Source organism: Protopterus annectens, chromosome 4.part1, assembly GCF_019279795.1.
Source record: "Protopterus annectens isolate FY-2018-M chromosome 4.part1, PAN1.0, whole genome shotgun sequence".
In the NCBI taxonomy this organism is placed as follows: domain Eukaryota; kingdom Metazoa; phylum Chordata; order Ceratodontiformes; family Protopteridae; genus Protopterus; species Protopterus annectens.
In genome coordinates this window covers 580,968,650-580,982,948 of record NC_056734.1, presented here as the reverse complement: position 1 = coordinate 580,982,948, position 14,299 = coordinate 580,968,650, and the positions used below count along the sequence as shown (strand labels likewise).

The 14,299-nt window shown below is 38.6% G+C and overlaps 1 protein-coding gene across 2 annotated transcripts in view; it reads right to left on the bottom strand.

Annotated features, from left to right (window-relative positions):
- The window catches only part of FGF12 (fibroblast growth factor 12), a 2,088,810-nt gene that overhangs the window by 1,538,280 nt on the left and 536,231 nt on the right, over nucleotides 1–14,299 (bottom strand). Inside the window, exon 1 of one of the 2 annotated variants that reach the window (XM_044070388.1) lies at nucleotides 1,379–2,908. The exons of the other annotated variant lie outside the window; for it this stretch is intronic. Within the exon in view, the coding sequence (XP_043926323.1) occupies nucleotides 1,379–1,577 (199 nt within the window). The 5' untranslated portion in view covers nucleotides 1,578–2,908. Of the gene's footprint in view, nucleotides 1–1,378; nucleotides 2,909–14,299 lie in introns of those variants that run through there. 2 annotated transcript variants of the gene reach the window in all.

Genomic DNA, 14,299 nt, shown 5'->3' with positions numbered 1-14,299 from the left:
CATTTCTGTGCATTTCTTTCATATATTTGTTATAGTCATCAACTGCTTCTTAAGTTCAAAAAACAGAAATATGGTAAAGGTCCATCTTATTATTTTTAGACAGCCATGTCTTTAAGCCAAGTATACCCTAAGCTTTAACATCTGCTATGTGAGGACTTAACACATCTGATATGGTGAGTATGGGTGAAACTACAAATTTATATCACAGGCGCTCCAGCATGCATTATTTTGTGTAGAACATCTCTTTGTTTCATCTCATTAATGTTGGTTAGACAAGCTTTCTTCATTTGGTCAGCTCTACTGGCCTCAAGTCACCTTTAGTCCCAGTCTGCAGTGGAGCATCCGGTATTTCAACACTGCAGTTAATCAGGGTATTTCAGATTTGACATAAGTGAGGCTTGGAGAGGTTATCATAACTTTATCCTCCTCCTATTGATGTCACATTACTGTAGGTTATGTTTTGTCACCAAGACATCTGTTGAGTTATTCACAGTGATTGGAAACTGCATCTGGTGTACTACCTTATTCACATAAGCAATGATTTCCAAGTGCCAAACTCCAATAATATCTGTCCTGCAATTTGCTGACCAATCTGTGATCCTTCATACAAGGACATTCAAAATTAAATCAGTAAAGAGCCTACCAGGTAAGGAAAGTAAATATCAAGTAAAACAATAACAAGAGTGCGTTTATCAATGTAGGGGAACGTTTACCCACAATGCAGAACCAGAACACACAATTTAAATCCAAACTACACTACAACCTAAATCAGAATAACAAAAAGGGAGACGCTCACACTGTCTCTGAGCATTCTGTGTATGTTTTGCTTACTGTTTGAAAATAATTACCTGTTTCCAGTTATTAGTCTTTCAGTCACTTCAACTGATTTTATATGAACGAGTGGACAACTATAAGGCACTGAAGTCAGTGCTCACCAAACAGCTATTCTGATTACCACTATCTTAACTGATGTTGGCGCAGATGGCTCCGTATTTCAGGCCAAAATACCACTGACATGCAAAATGACTGTCTGATGCAAATCAAATGTATCAAGATAAGCCGTTACTTTCCTTCAAGGACTGAAACATTGGTTCTCTAAGTTTAAATACACTTATTTTACTATTGTATTATTGTACCATTACCACGTGCCAGTACAGGTTGTGCAGGCATTGATCCTAGGGCTACTTGAAAACCTTTTAGATAATTTCATTCTCACCTCCATACAAGCAGCGCACTTTTGGGATAATTGCTCAACACGGTCTGCAGTTACAAGCTGATCTGCTTTTTAAGAAAGGATATTTCCTTTTTCATTTCACATTTGGTTATGTGTGCCTACGGCTATCCATTTAGTGGGCATGTTTATTTTCTATCTACTCACCTGCTCTTATCCTAACCGGCCTTTTTCTCCCGCTGCAAAAGCGAACTTTACTGAACACCCCAAAGACGTGTCTCTCACACAAAGAGCGCCCATCTTTACTAGGGCTACTGCGTCTTTTGGAGGTGGACACCCTGTCGCTGTTCGATTCCCTCGCCTGCCTTTTCTGTCGAATCAAGGAGCTGGCAATTGCTGCTGCCATGGTGCTCTATTTCCAACCGGTTTAACCGGCACCAGAAAAAATGCAGGGGAATCAAATGAAACACTCTGTCCAGCAGAAGGAAAGCTGAACTTCTCAAGGACAGCCAAATAAATTCAGTGCAAACGAAATTCCATTGTACCAACAGCCCACATTTCAGTATAATATTCCATCAGAGCAGGATAAGTTATTCCATCACGTAATGCAAGAAAGTCCACCTTTAATAAAATGAACACGCGGTGCTTCAGTCATGCTGCATTAAACTGCATTAAGTATTTCAATACTTGAACATTTGTAAGGGTTACAATCCATGGCCAATGCATATAACCATACGATGTGGATGGAAGCACTATCGTAAGAGAGCTGCTTAAGAATGCAATCATTCCCGGTTATAGTAGCTGAAATCTTTGCTCAAGAGCAATATGGGAATTAGCACAAATCCAAATGAAAACATGGCTTATCCATATCAGTTGCAAGAAGTCTCCAGCAAAAAGCACAGCTGCTGGTCAGAATTTAAATGCATTTAGATATTGTGAACAACCTAACTAAAAATAGCAACTGTTGTAATAATTGCATCCCTGAAATCCGAAAAATGTACATCAGATTCCTGCAGCACCTCTGCTCAAAACCCAACGATGGCAAGGGTGACTGCAAAGATAAACCTTCCACTTATCTCTACACGGACCCGACATGATTAGTTGCATTGCAGGCAAAGCTAGAGGAAAATATAAGTATACCATATTTCCTACATATTCTTAAGTGTCAAAACTACATTCCATTACAGAGGAAATAATTCCTGTAGTTTTAGAGCATAGTCATAGCCTTGAGCAGCGGGCTATAAATAATACACTATTTCTGCGTGATTTTCTTCCCAAGGTGTAGTGCATCTGCAGTTAGACAACGGCGAAGGCGGCTTTCTGCATGGAACATTAGGCTGAAACTTCAGGCGGTGCTCCTAGGAGCTGTCCAACCTGTCCACCTTGTCCAAACAGAAGGCATTTCTCCAAGAGCACTACTTCCGGCTCCACTCAGTTGAAGCGAACTTGTTCAGCTAAGTCCTCCGACCCCAAATCGGGAAGCCAGTATGCTTTATCCTCAACTCTACAGCAGAAAAAAAAGCAAAAAACGCCTTCGCAATTCCTGACAGCAGCAGCTATCCTAGACACCGAGGAGAAAACCCTGCATATGTTAGTGGTGCCAATCACCATGACGTGGAACAAGCAACAAGTTTGGGGAACCCCCTTTAGACTAAAAATTCCAGGCACGTTTACTGGCTTATCCGGAGACAAATGGTTCTAGGTCCCATTGCTCAAGCTGTGCTGCCTGTGTGGCGGCAGCAAGCCCAGGGCTGCTGGAATTGCAGTTTGCTCCACCAGCTCTGCCTCTACGCAATCCTACGTGATTGAGGTTTGGATGAGAAATTCTCCGAGACGGGAGGGAAGCTGCAGTTTACAAGAGGCGCTTTCTGGCTGTGCAGCCTTAACCTGACAATTACAAGAAGTCTTTGACGTGAACTGACACCGGGCCTCCTCTTAACGATTTCTCTAACAAGTAGCGCGAAGGATGCTAGAAGTGTGCAGAAGCAATCCACTTAGAATAAAAAAATCATGCACTCCATGCACTGCTTCAGGAAACTATACATTACAGTAAACACAAGCACGTGCATTCAAAGTCCAGTCCATATGAGCAAAGAATGTTTTTTTTTTTCCTTTATTGCTGACCACGTACATAAGCGCAATGATTCCCTTAAATTAGCTTGAACGCATTGCTTATTAAACAGTAGAATTCACAAAAGGATAACAGAAGTTTGTGTTTTTACTTCCTGCTGTTTTACAGTTAAGACCGCCGACATATCTCTAGATCATAATATCTCTTACCTGGCGGTTCGATGCTCCTGCCAAAGGTGCTACAATTCTAGATAACTCCTCCACGTTTCAGTGACACGGATACTATAGCAATAACACGCAGATGCAATGAATTATAAGTCGTACGTATAACATAATTGTATTGATCTCTTAAGTTAATAAAACTACTGTTCTGGGCATAAACTAGCTGATCAAACACCGAAACAATCAGTTCAGCTGAGATTTCATTGATGAATATGCCTCCTTTTTTTCGTGTTTAATTTTTGCATTGTAAGATGCAAATTCCATTCCTGTCTATAAATATAATTATGTTTTTCAAGTAAAAACTAGTAGCAAATGTCAACTTAAAACCATTTTGTCTTATTTGGCTGATGTCATGCCTCTCAACTTCTTAATATAAGAAGTCTGGACAAAACCAAAAGTAATAGGGGGTACAAAGCCTCCAAAATAGGTACAAATTTCAAGACATGCTCTTATAATCTTAGAAAATGAATAGAATAACGGATCTTATATCAGCATTAATTTTCTGAAGGATATTAATTCTGAAATTCAAACACATGTCGTACTTTATTGACTTAGTCCTCAATGATTTGCCAAAAAAACATAAGTTTTAGGAGACAAATCTAGACTGTTGAGAAGTATGCCAATTGCCAAGCCTTCTTTCTCTCACAAATTTGAGGAAATCCTACTAATCTCACTCTCCTCTCAGGAATCTGGAAGTCGCGAGACAGGAAAGAACATCTCAATGATCAGGAAGTCGCGCCACATTGGTGGAAAAGGTTAAAGTTAAAATAGACTTTTAAGGTGAGCAAGAACCAGTGTAATTACCCCCCCCCCCCAAAAAAAAAAAAAACGCGCGTGCACACACACCTGCTAAAATAGTCTCGCACATTGCCCAAAGTCAGGAACAACTAAGCATAGCTCTCAACCTCCCATCTTCAAAATGAACACTAGCCTTCATAATGTGGGACAAATGGGCAAAATGTGGAACACATACTAATGGCTTACTAACAACTTCAACTAGGAAGACTATAGGATGGTTAAAATATGCTAGTTTCACTTATAAATAAAATCAAAAGTTTTAATGAATTAATATGATTCATTTCTATTTACCATGGATTTCACTGAAAAAAGTTCCAAACACTGAATGCGTGATAGATTCTTTCAATGTGGAACTTTGAGGAACATGAACTTTTTAAGACCTCAAATGAGGTACGTTCCTCGTAATGAGGTACTTGAGAGGTATGCAACTAAGCAATTTATTCTGCTTATAGCTACGACAGTGCAACCTCATATTCTGGTTTCTGAATATTGTATAGGGAAAGGGATGAAGGGAACTGGCCTACTGCAAAAATAAAATTAGCGGAAAAGATTTTAGCCAGTGTATCTTATCTGGTATGGTGCCATTATCATATTGGAAAATAATTTTTCCATATACTGACTTTTGACAAATATTAGGTTATTCCAATGGTTTTGAAATCATACCAAAACATACCGATCTATACGTAAACCGAATAGGTACGGGAATCATTTTACAAGTTTTACTGGTTTTGCCCCTCCATAGTCTCGATTACATTATTCAGCAGATTTTATAACTGCTTCAGTGTTGGTTGTAAATCATAGTGCATCATATATGTATTTATTTATTTGATTCTTTACAGCATTTAATGCCTTGCATTGTGACAGACATGCTGTAGACAGATTGTAATTAATCAAATGATTTCAGATATGAAACATGACAGTTATAAACTGCTTGCTATACTGCTGTTCATATAAAATACAATAACATAATTTCTTTTATTTAAGTATATATACAGTCATACGATATGGGCCTGAGTCATCTCAATAACTTAAAAGATGACTTCTAGATTTTTAGAAGACTGGATTCCATTGTCCCTTCACAACCAGTGTTTGGCTCACTTACATATTCAAGTTAAACACTTGGGTTTGCTTGCAGGCATACCTCTCTCAGCCTCTAAGTGCAAGAAATTTGGACAAAAAAAAAAAAAAAAAAAAAACTTAATGGGGGTAGAAGGGCCCACAATCAGGGGCATATTTTGTCAGGTTAGGGCACTTAGGAATATATTATTTTATGTGCTAATGTTCTGCCAGGAAATTGCTTCTGTTTTGATTTTAATTAGTTTCTCTACCTGTGTATTTGTGGATGAGTTTATACCAAAGATATGAACCTTGGAAAAACAAGAAATTTAAGCTGGAAGATGTGATAGGCTTCCTAGTGCATCTCTCAGTGAAGAGTTGTTTCAAAGCATGTCAATTTATTGCTCTTTGTGCTTCAGAAAGTTTCCTAGATTATGTAATTTTAATACTGCAAGATCTCTTCACTCAAACAATGGTTGCAATGATTCTAGGGTATTAGAAAATCTGTACGCTCACAAAAGCTTGTTCAACTATTTAAGAAAGCTATTTGTAATGTTAATATAAATAATTTGAAAATGTATATATATATATATATATATATATATGTGTGTGTGTGTGTGCTTTGGGAACCAAATTTTCCCATAATAGGTGCAGACCTTTTACAGAAATGCAAAAGAAGATTTATGCAATTAGTATTCTAAGTTCAAACCAGAAGAAAGCTATGTGGTAAATTAAATTATTTTGCCCAATGTAAAGCTGATTGTTCACAATTTAGAAAATATTCTTGGACAATCACCAATTCCCATTGGATACTCTATTTATCAAAGGGTGCATACTTGTACTGGGAGAGCTCAGCACAAAGCACATCCAACTGTTCATGGTACAAAATCCTCAGGCCATGCTGCAGGTTGAAATCTTTTACTAGAGCTGCCATTTCCTCTTGTCTTGCAACCACGACTAACAGTAGCTTTAACAGCCACAAACCACAAGTGTAAGGAAAAAAGCACAAATGAAATAAATGAACAAAACTAACTGCAGCAGTAATAACAGGGGCCAGCCATTTCCCTTCTCAAAAGCCTGTGGTTAGCACCTGTGGAAAAAAATGCACTAATGACAGTGAAGTAGTTACAGTACCTACCATCTCCATTCAGGTCACTACCCTGTTGTTGGTGAACAAAGAAAACTGATAACAACACAAGAAACTAGCAGCAATTCAAGGATCTTTGTGTGTGTGAAACATTCTATGTATATGTTTCTGGATGTGTCCGTGCCCACGTAGACTTTATTAAATGCTTACATAACTTATATTTTAGATTTAAACTATTCTCTCTAACAATTTCACATCCTACCGCAACTTTGTAACATTAGGTGAAGGAACTATTTGACATAAAAAATATGTGTATACTAACAACAATACAGTTCAGATAACACATTTTCTAAATGCAATAAACTCCACTAAAGTGGGGATTACTAGAGAATAGTGGAAATTCAGCATTGAGCCTCATGACAACACTCAGTGATCTATATCCCCATTAATATTCATAATGTCAGGCATTATTGTTTCCATAAATGCAAAAAAATATACATAATACACATTATAATAAGAATAAAATCAATTTGTTAACAAGGCAGGCCCACTGAACTAAAAGTACCTTTCAAGGTCAAGCCAGCAGCAATGTCTGCTTAAGTGACTTGCTCAAGATTACACAGAAGGCAAATAAGGTCTGAGGGAATCAAACCTTGTACCACAGGAATTGTAGCTCTCAACTTTAAACTCTGCACCAACTGTGAAATTGGCATGCTATCCTGTATAAAACAATAACATCTCGAGATTACAAAGAGTGATTATAACTAAAGAGACATAAGAAAAAAATGGAAACCTGCCAGGCAGTTGATGAATGCTCAGAATGTTGAACCTAAAACATTATCTGTGACCTATTACTGAGTGATAGATTTGGAGAAGAGTGAGAAAGTGAGAGTTGTGTTATTCTCACTTCTGTCTCTCTCCATCTCTCTTTTACAAGGTTGCTCCCTGCAAGTAAAATGTCTTTTTTGACATTTGCTGCATTGGGAATGTTTCTGTTTTGACTAGTAATCTTCCAGGTTTTTAGATATTATCAGTTTGAATAGTTGCAAGTCAAACAGACAAAACATGATGGTTCACGGCAGATCCAGTTAAAAACAGACTGTGCACTTTTGAGAGCTGTTCAGATGAATCTGATTCAGGAGATGTGATTTACAGTAGTAAATTTGATGTTGATGGATGCACAGGGACTTGCCTTTTAGTAATTTCATGGCTGAACTTTTTGTCAGTAAAACGTGGATTTTTTTCCAGAGAGAAATTTGTTCTATGACCTGACTGATTCTCTCATATCTCCCTTTACATAGATACGCTGTAGTGCTGAATTAAAAAAAATCAATTGGCTTTTGAACAACTGTTCTGCTTCCTTACAATTTTAAAATTCTAAACATTGTTTTTATAGTTTATAAACCTTCTGGACTTTGTTACGTTCTTGGCAGCCATACAGATGTCCTTCAATTATTCCTTTTTGTATTGCCTTTCTGTTCTTCTCTTCCCAATCTTTTCTAACCTACATTGATTTATTATTATTCAATATTTTATATGTCCTACTAATTATCCTTTTTTAACAGAAAAAGGCTGTAAAAGACTCAGCTAAAAATACTACTAGAGCATGTCTTTCATTTAACAATCCCATGTACCTTTCTCTTTGCCTATACTCTGTTGTCATTTCCTGGCTGGGAAGGCAGCCTCTACCCTGCAGTACAAACTTCTGCTTTGCCTTATCTCACTTTAATACCGTTCCTTTTTAGTTATTTGATAACAAAACTTTGGTTAATTTGCCAATGTTTCTCCAGTAAATCACAACCCCCTATTGCCAAGTTTTTATACAAGGATATTTCTTTGAATTTATCTCTGAAAGGGTGCTGGGGATTGCAAGATAGTTTCAAACCAAGCTTATTTCTTATTTGTTTGCCAACTAGTATCCAAGTACTACTACTGCTGTTGTATCTGTATCTCTGACTCTATATAGCTGTGACCTTTTAGCCAAACCTTTTTACTTGGCTTATATTCCAGTTGTTGTTTTGATGTTTGTTCCTCTACACTTAACCTACATGTGGAAACTAAGCCTGCCCACCCCCCTGCTGTGAACTACAGTCTCAAACATCTATCTGGCTACTGATTTAAAGCTCTGTTGGGGTTTTCTCCAATCCCTTTGCATTGGTAAAAAATATTTTTTATAATATACACATTTGTTTAACTTCAAGAATAATAGTTGTAGAAAAGTTGTATAGCAGCAAGCATGCTCTCCAGGTTGCCACTGTCACTGTCCACCTCCCCCAAAACCCCCTCCCATACTTTCTGTAGCAGTCACTCTGCTAGTGCATGACTGCACACATCTAGTAACTGATTCAGCTATTCATATTTTGTACCATGCACTCTACAGGCTCTGCTACACTCTCTTGCCATTATCTCTAAACACAGTTTCATAGTTTTTCTTTTTCTTCTCACTTACGTGTACTAATAAATGATATCTACATCCTTCCTCTGTTCCATGTGGGAGGTGTACTACTAGCATGATCTCTAGATCCTTCCTTCGCTCAAGCTCACTCCACTCCTCACCCTACCCCCATTCCCACCCTCCCACACATACTCTAAACTTATACACTATCCCCTCGAGATACACTCCATTTCCCATCCCTATTTCCTCACAACCCCTTCTATCAACACTCATTTCCTGTCTACATATACATTCTCCCTACAAGGGATCTTTTCTCATCCATCACACACATTTACCTTTCTTCTCTTGAGTTTCCTCCTGATACCATAATTTATTTTATCATTTACTGGTTTTCCTAACCTTATAAACTACGTCTCTCCCAAGCTATACTGTCCCTTACAACATGCTGACTATTATCTCTGCCACTCCACTTCTCCTCCTAATTTCCATCTCTACCTCTTACCATTGCCCACTCTCAATCACAAACCCACCACCTACTCTAACGTACCCCCAAAACTAATTAGTCTACCACTAGTACTTTCCCTATAGCCCAATCTCTCTTCAATCATTATAGCACTACCCTACCCAAAATAAAGATACTCCCACTGTGCACACTCCCTATTAAGATAACAAAATGTCACTTTCTTTACAACAACAGTACTCCACTTAAATTACCTATGATAAACCTGCTACTCTCAGGTGACATTCATCCCAACCCAGGACCTGTCTGCAACTTCCCTCTTTCTCTCTACCCTCCCTCCACTCCCCTTCATCTCCACCTCCAATACCTCTGCACAGACTCACACCTCCACATCTACCAAAAAAGTATTGATACTATCTATGAACATTCAAAGTATCACAAGTAAAATCCCCTTACTTCATTCCTGGATCTCCCTGCACACACCCAACATCCGCACCCTCTCTAAAACTTGGCTAAGACCACACATACCTGACACGGAAATCCCCCCCAGGTATAATATCTTCTGCCAAGATAGACTTAAGGAAAAAGGGAGAGAGGTAGTTATTCTGAATTCTAATCAACTATCCCTCCACTCTCTCTCAGTCACTCCACATAGCTTTCACCCAGCAGAAGTTGTCATTATCAACTGTAAATTGAACAACAACAAGAAGTTGGAAATTGCTACAATTTACATTCCCCCAGGTAACATCATCTCTACTCTTGAAATCATTATCTCCTGGATCTCTCAGACTATTTCTTATGAAACAATTATCCTAGGCAATGTTAACATAGACTGGAATACCTTAAACACTTACTCCCCTAACACCATTATTAACCTCTATGGCTTCTCCAAGCTAATCACTACCCCACACGTCTAAATACACACACCATTTCTGCCTCTACACTTGACTGGATCCTCATCTCCAATCGTAACCTCTAGCATAACCCCACCACACTATCAGGTACCCTAAGTGACCACCTTCCCACCTTTTCCTCAACTGCACAAATCCAAACAATGCAAATACTGTTGGAAACTTGTTAATTTTAACCCTGAGACCTTTAACCTCTTGCTTTCCTCAATAAACTAGCCCTTCTTTCATGACCTCCCCTTGGAAGAAGCTGTACTTAATTTAACAGCATCTCCCTTAACACAATACACTCCCTAGCTCCCGTGAGAAAAATAAGAATCAAATGCCATTTCTCTCCCTAGTTAACACAAGCCAATTGAGCCCTAATGAATAAAACATATAATGTCTGGAAAAAAATGCAAAAAAAAAACAAATCCCTATCTGATCTTCAAAGCTATAGAGAACTCCATAACCAAACAAAAAAAAAGATCAATCTCGACAAGAAAAATTATTACCAAGAGCCATTAAATAACCCCCACTCCCAACTCAAAAACATTCTGACATTCCGTTAATAAACTCTTTCATCCTGGTAGCCCCTCTTCACCAAACCCCTGCCCTAACAGCTGTCTCATAGATATGGTCATGTTTCTTAACTCCTTCTTCATAGACTCAGTCCACAATCTAACCAAGAATGATAGCATTACCTACCCCACTTACCCTCCAGCTACCCACACAACCATCTTCTCCTTAAGCCCCCCCCTACAGTTTACATTAGATCACTAATCATAAAACTTAAAACATGTTCATCATCTGCTAACTTACCTCCTGTATTCCTTAAACTTGCTGCCAATTCTATTGCTTATCCCATCTCCATATTAATCAATAGATCAATCCAAGAAAACATCATCCCTGAAATCTGGAAAAAAATCCTATGTCATACCCTTACATAAACATGGTAATTAAACAGACCCCTCCAATTTCAGACCAACTGCCATCCTTTTATCCCTATCAAAGATTCCCAAAACATGCATCCATAAACAGCTCCTTGAACATCTTCTACTAGAAAACCTCCTAACCCCTACCCAACATTGCTTTCACCCTAACCACAGTACATCTGCAGCACTGCTATCATTCACAACTTCTATTGCTAAATCTTGAGACAATAATAAGTTAGTCTCATGTCTATTTCTAGACCTCTCTAAGGCCTTTGGTACTGTTTTCCACAAATTACTTCTATCCAACCTAACTACCATTAATCTTTCCAACTCTGCACTTTCTTGTTTCTCTAGCTACCTCTCCAACAGATACCAGCCTGTTAAATGGCAATCTGTCCTTTCTCCCTTCCTGCCAGTACCAACAGGAGTTCCTCAAGGCTCCATCCTTGGACCTCTCCTATTCAGTATCTTTACTAATGACCTCTACTCATCCTGTCCCCATTCATCTTTAATACAATATGCTGAAGACTCAACAACCATCACCTGCTCTGACAATCTCACTCACCCCCACACCCTCACCCAAGAATCTCTCCACTCAGCTGAAAAATGGTTAACATTCAACCAGCTTCTGCTAAACTCTAAGAAAACCAAACTCCACCTATTCCTCCCAAAATTTCATCATCACAAAACTACCTTTACTGTCTCCTCCCTTAACAACACAGCCACATCTGTTGAACCACACAGAAAACTTGTAGGAGTCATCGCAGATGATTAACTAAAGTTTGATCTCCACAGTCAACATTGAATCAAAAAGACTCACCAGAAATTAGGTTTAATCTACAGGCACAAATAAAAGCCCTCAAAAAATGATTCTAAACTCTCTCTTACACAAGCTTTCCTACTCACCACCCTACTCTATGCTGCCCCTATTCTCACTAACCTCCAATCCATCCTTGTCTAAACTGGAAATCACTTATAATAAAATTGCAAGATTTGCCTCTAATCAACGATATCACTCTCACCACTGTCTAGCCTTCAAAAGCCTACAGTGGTTGGAATTCTGCCAACAACTCCTCCTACCTCAGCTTCACCTGGCTCATTTCATCCTATACAATTCAACCTTTCACTCCCAGCCATTGACTCTATGGCTCTCAACACCACCTACTGGAGGTTTCTGTGCCTAATAAAAATACTGGCAACCAGTCTGTAGCAAATGCTTGGAATACACTGCCACTAGATATAAGATCTTTCCCTAACTTTAACTCCTTTAAAACATCCATAAAAAATTGTCTCCTAAGCTCACGGTCTTGCTTATGCAATCACCCAACTTAAACTACCCTCCTTCAATGCTACTGTTAATAACTTCAAACTTCTCCCTCCTCTTCTGTTAACTGATTTGAACTCCTACTATAAGCAGTATTACATGCAACTTTCTCCGCTGTATGCCTGGTTATTGCACCCTGAGTTTATCTTTGTTAATTTCTTGATTACATTTCTGTATTATAACTTATCTGTTCACCTGGTATTACATGCTTGTAACTTTTTTTTTTCTACATGCTTAACTTGGACATTGTACATATCGTATGTAACTTTTTACTGTGTTATATTTTGACATATGTCATGCATGTATGTTACTATCCTTATTTATTTATTTATTTTACTTTTAAAACTGGAGCTTCTCTCCATAGGCCTCCACTGAAAAAGGGATGCTTCTCAGTCAAACTAACCTGGCTAATAAATGTCAAATAAATGAATAAATAAATAATAATGTCTTTTCTTGATAAGGCTGGGTGGCCATCTTAAAGCATGGCTATGAGCCACCTTCATTACCTTAGACCTGAAGGGTCAAAGGACCAACTAAAACGCAATTTTTCTGCATAATTCATTACCTGAGAGAGAGTTGGTCATTTTCCAGTTCAGTGGTAGGAAGGGGGTGTTTGCAGGAGAGGCATGTTCTGCTGTTACCCTAGTAATAGCCTTATCTGCGCATCTTACAATCCCTTCTTCCCACCAATCATCTGGTTAGTTAGGAGCTCCTTCAGATCAGGCCTCTTACTTGTGGTTACCACTGGAGATGAGTGGTCTATTTCTATCTCCTGTTAATACCGAAAAAGGGACATTAGTTTCCCATCCTTCAATACTGAAAGGAAATTCAATCCATTGCTCCCCTAGTTCACAACCTTATCCATGCTCACTTGGTTGGTTTGACTGTCTTCCTTTACACTTTCTGCTGAGTCAGTCTCTAGTATTTCTTTTTCTTTAAGGCTGAGACTTTTTTTCCTTGACAATTTAGCCCTTCTTGCCCTATTCCTGGATTCTCTAGGAATATTCCCTTCTTCCAAATTGTCTTTCCTCTACACCAGTTACCATTCTTCCTCTCTCACGCACTCTCCCTGTAAACACTTTTCTATAGTGTACAGTTACCTGGGTTACCAATTGTTAAGATGGCCTTTACTTGTCCTCATGATTGCCCTTCTTCTGTAGATGTGCTAGTTTTCTTCCTTTTCAGAAGCTGAGATCATCCCAGCCTCTTTTAGGCTTCCCCTTTCCCATTCCCTCCATAACTCCTTGAAATGGGGGAATATTTCTCCATAATAACATAATGACTGAAGTAGAGTGCTACCACACTGAGTTACAGTACTGTCCTAAATTGAGTATGTATCTTCACTTGGATAATCAGGTAGCACATCCTCTCTCCATTAATTCAGATTACGTCTATGATTTTGGAGGTCTGGGTCTTCTTTTAACAAAGGTACCAGGCCATAGCTAGTGAGATCATGCTACCAGAGTCTAACAGCCCTTGCAACTCTTGGACATCAACTATGAGTAGGCACTTATTTAGAGTGGATCTAGCACAACAAAAAAGACTGTTTCTACCTGCCTTTTGGCAGATAATCACACTTCTTGGCCTCTTGTTTTTATTTTTGGCCTCAGTTTTTGTGGAAGCATGACTCCTGCCTATCTTCCCTAAAGTATTTGGCTATATATCCTTGCTAAACACAGTGAAAACAAAAGCTGGGACAAAAAATGCTCTTCAGCTTAGTGTTAGGCTTTCTGACCAGTTTACTGTTAGTTCCGTTAAACTTGCTTTCTTAATGTATACTCTCCTTATCAGGGTTACAACTGCATGGCAGTTATGGGGTGAGCCTATCATATCCAATATTTAGCAGCTAAGGGAAATGCTCTCTTAAAGTGATCTAAAACTAACATTTCAACAT